The sequence below is a fragment of the Equus asinus genome, unplaced genomic scaffold (genome assembly GCF_041296235.1).
Source record: "Equus asinus isolate D_3611 breed Donkey unplaced genomic scaffold, EquAss-T2T_v2 contig_3, whole genome shotgun sequence".
Taxonomy (NCBI): Eukaryota; Metazoa; Chordata; class Mammalia; order Perissodactyla; family Equidae; genus Equus; species Equus asinus.
This window is the reverse complement of record NW_027224960.1, coordinates 303,932-314,521: the sequence shown is the minus strand read 5'-3', so window position 1 is coordinate 314,521 and position 10,590 is coordinate 303,932. Positions and strand designations below refer to the sequence as shown.

Sequence of the window (10,590 nt, the reverse complement as noted above, 5' to 3'; positions counted from 1 at the left end):
TGGCCCTCACCTGCACCGCCTCTGTCCAACTGGTAGGAGGAGCACTCAGGTAACACAGGGAAAGCCAACAGGGTTAGGCCACAACTGGATGCCACCTGCACAACAATTTGAGCTTCCTTGTGTGTCGGAGGGGAGTGAGAGAGGGACGGCGGTGCTGAGCGGGGACCCTCCCTGGGCAGGAGCCATTTGCTCGGTGTTGGAAGCCTGGCAGTGTGTTGTGTTCCCAGCCTAGGTGGTGGCTAGCAGGATGGGAGAGTGGGTGCTGGGAACCAAGCTCCTCTACCCATAGGTTAGTCCCGAGCCCTCCAGGTGTCATCTCATTCCCTCCCTGGCTAGAGGTCTAGGCAGATGCTGCTCAGTACCTGATCTGTGCGGGGGTTTCCTCCTGTGGCCAAGTCGAGGCAGGCCCCTCAGACCTCCGGGCCCGGCTCTCGGGCACTGTCTTTGCAGAGCTGCACGCAGGAGGTGGTGGAAGAGCTGGCGGATGGCTTCGGGTACTCCATCTCCCTGGACAGGGTCCAGCTGCACCGCGCCACCATCAATAACCAGGGCTGCTCTGAGGTGAGAGTGGGCACGGAGGGGTCTTCCCACCCAGGCCCCTGAGATGACCAGGGCAGGCCCAGAATCCAACCTCAAACTGCCGTTCTCCTGGGACCCTACCAGGGCTGTCCCCCATGAGTGTCCCACAGTCCCATTCCCAAAGGAATCTGGACTTCCGCTCCTCCCCACCAGCTGCATAGGAGGGTAGGAGGGCACTCTTTGCATTTTCCTAGGAAGATTAGAGAAAACGTTGATGTCATTGTCGCTTCCCAATAGGCCCTGAGTATCTTTGAATTTTGCCTTTTTTTGAAAATGAAACCTCGATAACAAGGGTCTCCAAACTCCCTTTAATGTAAAAGAAATAACCATCAGCGTGTTTGAAAGTCAAAGGGATTCTCAGAACGTGTCACTGCCCTGTACACTGTTTCCATACCTGGGAGGGGTGAGGTGGCCACATAACATTTCCCTCCAGGTCAGGGTCTGATGAAGCCTCAGGCAGTCAGAGGGGATGTCCCTCAGCCCTCACTTTGGGCGGTTCTCAGTTCTGAGCCACAGGACCTAGAGAAGCCACTTGGCATGCCAAAGCCTCTGTTCTCCTCTCTAGAGAGGGGTGTCTGTTGAGGATTCACTGGGCTGGTGCTCTTCACAGAGGGAGCTCTGTTGTCCCTCAGCGAGCAAATGGCCTTGAGGGAGATCAATGTGGAATCCTTCGCAGGACCAAAGTCAGATTGTACTTTGAGAGCGCAGAACTTTGCTGAGTTGGGACCCCTGGCTCACCTGTCGCAGATGTCTGGGAGGGGCTAGGATTTCCTGGGTCAGCTGCAGACCCCGATAACACTGGTGGTTCGCAGTGGTGACCCTGACTCTGTGTCCCTCCTCGTCCCACCCAGAGTGAAGATGAGTCCACTCTGTCTGTCACTGAGGCCTGCAGGATGCGTGGCCTCCAGGCAGGCATGATGCAGAGGCTCTCAGAGACTGTGCTGCCAGCCTTCCCCAGCAGAGTCCTCTGCAGTGTCATCACCTCCCTCTGCAGCTACTCAGGCTCCAGCACAGCCCACCAGGTGCTGGACCAGCTGTTTCCCAGGTGACTGCCCACCTCCTCCTCAGCACAGTGGTGACTCTGCCCACTGCCAGCTGTGTGTCTTGCCTTGGGGATGTCACCGCATCTCTCTGAGCCTGAGTTGGCTCCTCTGAAAGGTGGGGTGGCAGAGGATGAACTTGCTAGGCTTCTCCCAGGGATGAATGGGATCAGCCCTCCAGGTGCTGCCCTGGTGCCCGGCTCTGCAGAGAGGGTGGTGGGCCATGCTGTGGTTGCTGGTGGTGATTATTTCTCTGTCCCCCACGGAAAGTAGTCTTCCTCTCCCTTCACTGGCTTGTGGCTTTTTGAGTTTGGAAAAGCACCTGGAGAGCACCCTGTCAAGGAGTTTGAGATGCCATCCAGCTGGTCCTGGTGCTTGTCCTTGGTGTAGCCACTTAGGGATCTCTAGGGCCACAGAGGGGACCCGGCCCACTCAGACACCCGGGGTGGTTCTGGTTGGAGATCATTCAACAATGTCTATGAAGGACCTACTCTGAGCAGGACTTCTGGACACACTAAGTGTCACTCAGTGACTGAAGCAGACAGCCTCCCTGGCCCTCCCCTCTAATCTGAGAGTCAGACAGTCACACTTGACATCATTCACAGGTCCCATCTACCCTCCATCCCGGGCGATGCCCTCATCCCCTTTGGGACACATGGAGGCAGCTTGGCCCAATGCGTGCGGGATGCTGGAGGACAGGACCACCTCCCAAAGTGAGTGGTCTTTGGGTCGAGAAGGACGGCCTCCTGTCTCTAGCAAACAGGGTGCAGGGAGAGGATGGAGGCTGTGGCCGGGTCAGGCCTGGGAGAACCCTGCATCTCACCCATCTTGTGATTCCCATGGGAGGGCTGAGTTCTGGTGGCTTCCACTCCGGCAGGACTGGACTCAAAGAGAGCTGTGCATGGGTCCCAGGCCCCTTGAGAATTGGAAGGGAGCCTGGGCTGCGTTGTTCACTAGAGACCCACTCCCAGCAGAGTCCCAGCCCCTCCTGCCTCCCTTTCTCCACATCCACCCCTTGTGAGCACCACCGCCAGGTCCATAGTAGGAGGTGTGTGAGCAAGCTGCTCCCAAGTCTGCTGGAGTCTTCATTCCAGTGGCCCACATTCATGCAGGGCTTGGGTGGGCTGTGTCCAGACCCTTGGGGAGGAGAGTATCGGTGGGAACAAGAGACTCTCACAGACTCTGTGTTCAGCCTGCTGGATGAGCAGGCCTGCCACAGCCAGGACAGCCAGCCAGGGCTCAGGGCTGGGATGGGGCCCTCCTCTGGAGGGGGAGGGTCTGGCACAGGGGCACAGATGCTAACATGAGTGCCTTGGGAGGGCAGTGTTTAAGGAAAGGCCAGGCCACTGACTCTCTGGCCCATCTGCCTCCACGCAGTGCTATCTATTTCCTGCTGGGAACCTGGCTGGGCCAAGGGCAGGATTGCAGGGAGCCCCTGCGGTTTCCCTCTTGGACCCTGCAGCTGGCCACTCTGCACGTCAGCTTTGGTGGCTCCCACGTGGAGGGCCATGCCTACCTTCTGCCAGGCCACCTGGAGCATCTCAAGGCCATTGAGGCCGAACGGAAAGGTGAGGGGACTGGAGTCTGGGAAGACTGTCTGTGTTGAGGTTCATGGGCTAGCGTTCCCTTAGAGGCAGTGGAGCCCTTCCTATCTTTGGAAAGGCATAGAAACTGTCAGGTGTGTGGGTGAAACTTTCTCTTTATCCTCCTCCAGAGCAAGCTCCAAAGCTCCTGCCACTTCCAGAGCCAGAGCCAGTGCCATCCCCCGGGCTGGAGCCAGCTGCACCTCCAGTCTCACCACGTGTGGTAGAGCTGGAGCCAGCAGCCCCTGAGTCAGCCACTCCAGGACCAGAGCAAGGGCCATCATTAAAGGCAGCTTCAGAGCCCAGCTGCCCCTGGGCCGTGACCACCGAGGACCAGCTGCGGGAGGAGAAGCCGAACATCTTGGACTTCCCTCCCCAGCTGGTGGCAGAGCAGCTGACGAGGATGGCTGCGGTGAGCAGAGGAGCTCGCGGGGTGGGTGGCCCCTGCCTTCCCGGTGCCATGAGCCGCCCCACACCTGCCATTCCCTGCTCGGGATTCCGATGATCTGGGTCCAAATCCCTGCTCCCTCCCTTATCAACACTGTGACCTGGGCAGCTTTCTTTCTCCCCAAGCCTTCGCTGTCCCCTAGCGAACAGGGGACGGTAGAGACGGACACTCAGCACCTGCTGTACAGGGTGGCTGTGCCGATGAATGAGGTGGGAGAGAGTGGAAGGTGGGCAGAGTCTGGCCCTTTGGTGGGGGATGGGCACTCACTGAAGTGCTGCCAGGTCCTTGGGTGGATCCCCCATCTGCGCAGGTGGCCCGGACAGCCTCAGCACTTACCAGGAAGGTGATGTGTATTGACTCCAGTGGAGACAGTCAAACAAAGCTGGGGGTTGTCCCTGCCTCGGGGGGAATGTGCATGGGAATGGGGAGTGGGACCCGAGGGGCACTGGGATGGGTGGATGATGGCCCTTCTGGTGGGCATGTGTGGGCTGCCTTCTGGAGCTTGGAGGAAGTGAGACAGGGCTGGGAGCAAATGTCCCCTCCCTTCCCCACAGTCCTGAGTCCGGGGTCATCCTGGACTGGGTGCATTCAGTGGACACAGACAAAACCCAGGGACTCCCACAAGCCTCAGGCCACATGCTCTGCTTCCTGAGCTCCAGTTCTGATCTCACCCTGCTGGTCCTATGGGGGACTGTGGACGCCGAGCTGGGGTGCGGCAGGACCGGGTGACACTCCGAATCTTCTGCAGGAGCTGTTCAAGACGTTGGTGCCCGCCCACTGCCTCGGCTCCATCTGGTCCGAGCGCGACAACAGGGAACGAGACTACCTGGCACCCACCGTCCGTGACACTGTGATGCACGACAACACCGTGGCCAATTGCATCCTCGTCACCTGCCTTGGGGACGCGAGCATGACAGCACAGGACAGGGCCAGGGTGGTTGAGCTGTGGATCAGGGTGGCTGAGGTAAGCCTTGGCACGCCCTGTCTGGATGCGTGAGAATTGCCTCTTGTTTCTCTGCTCTCAGGATTGAAGTCTGGGGTCTTAGTCCCTGGACTGTCCCTTGACCCTCATGCCAGGGCCACGTTGACCTTGACTTGAGGTCCCAGTGGGGACAAGCTCACTTCCTCCCTTGTGCTGAGCTACAAATCCTTGCGCCTGGCAGTGTTACTCGTCGGGTGGCAGGTGTGCCCTCCCTGGCTTCCCTGGACATGTGTCTCCTCCAGGACAGGGGAAGTCCATGAGGGGACAGAAACCAGAGGCAGCAGAGCTTCAGCTCCCCCTCACAGCTCCATCTCTTCGCTTCCCCAGGAGTGCCGATGCCTCGGGAACTTCTGTTCCCTCCACACAATCCTTTCTGCCCTGCAGAGCCCTGCCATTGCCCGTCTCCAAGACACCTGGGGACAAGTTTCCAGGTGGGTAGTGGGTGGTCTGCTCTCCAGCCAAGCACCATGAGGGTGAGGTGGCCCAGGCAGCCTGATTTGGGCCGGCATGTCCCCCAAAGTCAGCTGAGACCACCTGGGAGACAGCGAATGCCGGGCACAGGGACTGACCTGGGTGCTGGGTCTCTGAGTCTCTCAGCGCCCTTCGGCCAGCAGTTCCGTCCCAGGGATTCATTTCCTTCCAGACCAGATCCTGGCTTGAGCCCAGGTGGAGATTCTCAGGTGTTTCCTTTGCAGCAACAGAAGCCTCTATGCAGCTGAAACCAACACTGTTCCAAAGAGATCTGTTTGGGACATCTGGGAATGGAGGCCCCAAGGGACAAGAGGAGAGGCCCCTCCGCAGTCCCATGGGGACCTTAGAGCTCAGAGCACCCCAGAGAAATCCCTCATCCAGGTCCCAGGCAGTTTGGATCTGCTGGGTTCTCAAATAAATGGGACTTGCCTTCAAGCATCCCACAGTTTTTCTTGCTTGCTTTCTTTCTTTCTTTCTTTCCCCACCCCGCAGGGAGAGTTCTCGAACCTGGAAGAAGTGGGTCAGGAGAGAGAAACGCGTGAGCAGGGAGCTGCTGGTGCAGGTAACCTGGAGGCTGGAGATCTGGAAGGAGGCCAGAAGGAGAGGGGAGGGGGGCATCCCGAGGGGATCCTAGGAGGTGAGGCTATGGCAAGGCTCGGCCCAGGCTGGGGGTCAGAGAGCCCCGTGAGGGTGGGGCAGGCCGGGGCCACTCGGCCAGGTCCCCCAAGACACCCTGCCCTCCCCCTCCCTGTCTGTTCAGCTGGGGTCTGGACACACCCCTGGAGTCCAGAGGTCGGGGCCTTGGTCAGATTTGGAGCCAGGGCTGGGGTGAAGGCAGCGGGGACAGGGCCTGTAGCTGGCACGGGGAGCGGCCTCTCCCAGTGGGTCCTTGAGCCAGTCACTGCCCCTCTGGGGGCCTCCGTCTCCTCCTCTGGGAAGTGGAGGGAAATGATCAGCGGTGCAGGCCTCCCAGCGGGGTGCTACCATCCAAGGGAGGACAGGAACGGGAGGAGATTTGTGCCGGCTCCTCCTCGAGAGGTGAGGGGAGAGCAGTGATGACACGCAGATGACTCTGAGTCCTCAGGAGACTCCTGGAAGCAGGTGACGTTCTCCTCACACTTTTCAGCTGAGGAAAGAGGGCCAGGGAGGCCTGGGCAGGCCCAAGGTCACACAGGACTGAGTCCTGGAGCCAGGACTGGTCTAGAATCAGAGCACCCTGGAGGTGGGAGCAGCAGAGGCAGCAGGGGACTGGAGCCGATGGCCAGGGTCTGAGATCAGGGGCCTTGGGGGACATGCGGAGGGGAGTATGGGCGCACTGACCCTGTCCTCGGCCCCGACAGGAGGCGACCTCCGTGTTAAAGACTGCAGAGAGGGCCCGCCAGGGAGCCCAGGAGAGGCAGCGGCAGCAGGTGAGGGTGACTGTGGGGGAGGGGCCCAGGAGTCAGAGGAGAGGGGGCTCCCCCTCCCAGCTGGAGACCTCCCTCAGGAGAGGGGCCTTCCTCCTCAGGCGAATCTGCTGTGGCTGCCAAGCATGACGGGCCTGCAGTGGCAGTGAGCAGGAGGAGGCCTGGAAGGGCTGGCAGCAGGGCAGATTTGGGGTGGGGAAGGGCAGGGGCCACTGCCCCTGGGAGGGGCCAACAGCCAGCCCTGGGACTTGACTGATGGAGTTTGGTGTTCCTGGACGGAAGCGGGGGAGGGAATTGTGTGTGTTGGGGTGTCCCGACGATCCTAGGCTGCTCTGTGTGGGAGCGTGGGGTGGGCAGCAGGCTGGGCTGAGGGGTTTCAGGGGAAGGTTCATGGGGGCACCTGAGAGCGGGAGCTCATCACCATGCCCATCCCGATGGCGGCACAGGGTGTCGTCCCCTCCCTGGTGACGTTCTTCCGTTCCCTGGAGCTGCTGGACGCTACGATGGAGGATTATGTGGAGGTGAGTGAGCCTGGAGGTGGGTCCGGGGGCTCAGGCTCCTGAGGGTGGGGAGGAGAGAGTCCTGTCCTGAGCCCTGAGCTCTCTGCATTTGGCAAAGGTCCTCTCAGCAGGGCCTCCAGCCTCGTGTGGGAGTTAGGGTGTCAGGCCCATCTCCCCAGTGGGTGATGCAGGCTCTGCATAAGCCACCGTCCAGGTTCCCTGGGCTGCTGAGGCTCAGAGCTGCCTGACTGTGTGGCCGCAGGAGGTGGTGTCTGAGCTGGACTCAGCCTCTCCCTCTGGCCCTGCCAGTGAGGGAAGAGAAGTCGGGCCCCTCCCAGTCAGGAAGCACATCAGAGGCTGAGCTGTCCCTTCCTGCCTGAGGCCTCAGTCTCCCCACGTGTCATCAGAGAGGGTTGGGTCACAAGGTCTGTTGCCTCAGTTGCTCTGCGCCCCCTGCTCTGGAGCCCAGAGACTGGCCCAGGTCCAAGTCCGGGCTCTGGATGGGCCTGCCCACTGGCAGTAGTGCAACATTGCAAGAGGTGTGGACGGGGGCTAGTGCTGGCCCAAGGGGGCTGTTTCTGATGGACTGCGGCTGTCTGCTTTCCAGGGCAATGTGCTCAACTGTCGGAAATGGAATGAGGTAAGCGGCTGCGGCCTCCCGGTGGGGAGGGTGGGGGTTGGAAATCAGAGACCCCCCCCGCAGTGGGCAGGACCCCCTCTGGCCCAATCCCCATTTGGATTGGGACATTTATTTGCACAGTTCGATATACAGAGCTAGGGATCCTATGGCATTGGCGGGTGGGGGAAGGGCTGGCATCAAAGACTCCTTCCTGGAGGAGGAGCTATTTTGGGCCAAGTGTGAGAGCAGGCAAGCCCTGACTGGAATCGCAGGGAGGGAGGGTTCCCAAGTGGGCAAAGGCCCCAGACTGGCCCCTTGCCCCCTTCCTCACCCCCTCCACGAGCCCTGCAGGGTCCCCCACTCAGGCCCTGTGGGCATCCTGTGCTTGCTCTGTCCTAGCAATTCAAACTGATGGACGAGATCGAGCTGCTCCAGGAGGCTGCAAATCTGTACACCGTGCAGCCCGACGAGCACTTTGGGGCCTGGTTCCAGGCCGTGGAGCCCCTGAGCAAGGAGGAGAGGTGAGTCGGGTCAGGAGTTGGGGGAGGGCAGGGCAGCCTCTCTCTGCTGACCAGCTCCAGAGCCCATGGCCGTTGCTCCATGGTCAGCCCCTGATCCGATTGCATGGCGACCCCTGGGGCCCTTCGACCCCAGCTGCTGGCAGGCTCCAGGATGCACATGTGATGTGTGGCTCCTGAGAGCTCCCAGCTCCGCTCTGTCCTGTAGCTACAGCCTGTCCTGCCAGCTGGAGCCCCGATACCACTGGGTCAGAAAGATTCGACTCTTCTTCAAAGGCAAGAAGAACCGCTCAGGCCAGAGTGAGTGTCCAGACCGGCAGTGGCTGAAACCATGGGCTCAGGAAACATTCAGGCTGAGCGTGGGCCTGGGGAGGCAGACAGCTGGCCCTGGGTTCCAGCTCCACTGCTGAGCAGTCCCGTCCTGGGCGATTGCACTCACGTTTCTGGGACTGGTTTCCTCCTCTGTGAAGTGGGTGATGCTAAATATCAGCCCCTGTGTCAGGGACAGATGGGGTGCTCTTGGCTGACTGAGCACTGAGCACAGGGCTGGAGCACAGAGCGCAGTGGGGGCCGGGATGGGGTGTGCACTGTGGTTCCAGGGCAGGTCGCTCAGGAAATGCCTCTCTTTCTCCAGACACCAGACCCCCAACCAAGGGCCCAGTGGTGGTGGTCGATGACCCTCCTGAGACCAGCTGAGCTACAGCGGGGACACAGCATTGACACTCAGGGTGCACAGGGCCACCTCCCCTGATTCTGATGAGGAGAACTTTGTGATCCGTTTCTTGGGGTCCCCTGTTGGCCACGAGAGAAGGCACCAACCCCTCTTCCCCCTCCCCCCTTTTGCCCAGCACCTATTTCCCTATTTGGCGGGGCCATATTTTGTTGTCAATGGTAAATGCTCCGTTTGAGTATTATATTAAATTGTTGCTTCTTTCTAATCCTGGGAGTGGAGGTGTGAGTCTTTCGCTCGCAGCACTCATGGAAACCAGATCCAGAAACTCACATTCCTCCTCGAATTTAGAAATCTCCCAGAGTGAGCGGCTCAGTTTATGTGGAGAAGGGAGAAGTGCCAGTCCCCTCCCTGGCTACTGAAGGACTTGCCCAAGTGCCCCTCCCGCCGAGGACAGGATCATTGCAGTGTGGTTCACCCTGTCCAGGAGCAGAGATGGCCCCTCCGACCTCTTGGGACTAAGCGGTTGGAGGCGTTTTCTCAGCCAGAGCCACAACCACTAAGCTGGGTGTGTCTGTCAAAGTAGCACGTGCCTGTCCCTAGCACACGTCCTGCCCAGGACAGTGGCTGCCTTTTGACACTCTGCCGGAAGAGGGAACATTTTCCCGGTTTCTCTTGCACACAGATTAGGACCTTGTTTTCTGATTCAGTCTCCGCAATGGCTTCAGCTCTAAGTGGGGAAAATACCGTCAAAAGCTCAAAACGTGCACATAGAGAGGATGAGGCCAGAGGAAGGTCCTGTGGACATGGACCATGGGCAGGCAGGACTCTTCCTTCTCGGGCCCACTAGGGGCTCCCTGTTCACCTCTGACCTAGACTGGATCCCCCTGGGCTTCTGGTCCCTGACTCCGAATACCATTTCCTGCTTGTTGCCTGTCCAAGGGGAAAGCTGTGGGATGCAGCTTTTAGGGCCTCAGCCAGGTCTCCCTCCATAAACCTAGTGCTGCCTGTGAGCTAGGATTTTCAGCATCTCTGCACTTTTGCATACAATTTTATCTTGGGGCAGAAATTCCCTAGATGCCCCCAGCCTTTCTATTCATCATCCTGACCAGGAATGACCCTACAGTCTCCCTGCTGCCGAGGGTGACTTCTGCGCCTGTGTGCTTCCCAGGCCCGTGGTGTCAGACAGTCCCAAATTTACACAATCTGGAGTATTTTTAGTGATTTTCCTAAAGTTGTTGCTGTGCCTGAGCCCAGCAAGTGTGCAGACCCTCGGCTGGCTGTGTTCTTTTCCACAGTCTTGTGCTGTGGTTCTGTCATGGGGATGTGTGCCTTTCCTGTTGGGAGCTTTGAAAGAGGAGGCCTAAGAAGGGTGTGAGTTGGGGGTCCTGCGGGGAATGTCAGTAACCTGATGATCTGTGGATGTGCGTGGACACAGCCTTACCAAGGGAAATGCTGAAATGCTTCCCATCTGGGTGCTAAACAGACACTGCTCTGAGCTCAACAGGAGCACCGGGTCCAGAAGCAGGAGCGAAAGCGTGACCACCCACCCTTTGCAATGTCGTCCCTTGGAAAGAGCCTGAAAGACAAGGGCTGGGTGAAGCGCTTGGCACTTCTGAGTTATCCCCTCCTTCCTGGTGGCTGCAAGTGTCACTCAGACACAGGCAGGCTGGGCTCTGCCAGGGAGGCCGTCTCAGCACAGCGGGAAGCTGAGGATCAATCCTGGTCCCTGGCAGCCCAGGTCTTTGCTGATGCGGCACAGCCACCCAGCAAA

General features: G+C 59.4%; 1 protein-coding gene across 1 annotated transcript; it reads left to right on the top strand.

The window, feature by feature from the left end:
- Positions 1 to 5,638: 5,638 nt before the first annotated feature.
- Positions 5,639 to 9,082, top strand: LOC139043580 (ral guanine nucleotide dissociation stimulator-like). The gene is made up of 7 exons (XM_070503572.1): positions 5,639 to 5,665; positions 6,444 to 6,512; positions 6,956 to 7,030; positions 7,617 to 7,649; positions 8,028 to 8,149; positions 8,355 to 8,446; positions 8,781 to 9,082. The coding sequence occupies exons 3-7, from the start codon at positions 7,013 to 7,015 to the stop codon at positions 8,840 to 8,842; spliced, it is 327 nt and encodes a 108-aa protein (XP_070359673.1). The 5' UTR covers positions 5,639 to 5,665; positions 6,444 to 6,512; positions 6,956 to 7,012; the 3' UTR covers positions 8,843 to 9,082.
- The last annotated feature ends 1,508 nt before the right edge of the window (positions 9,083 to 10,590 follow it).

Coding starts and splice junctions, on each gene's coding strand:
- LOC139043580 (XM_070503572.1), top strand. Junction 8,150..8,354: donor CCCCTGAGCAAGGAGGAGAG/GTGAGTCGGGTC, acceptor TCTGTCCTGTAG/CTACAGCCTGTCCTGCCAGC. Junction 8,447..8,780: donor GAAGAACCGCTCAGGCCAGA/GTGAGTGTCCAG, acceptor CTCTTTCTCCAG/ACACCAGACCCCCAACCAAG.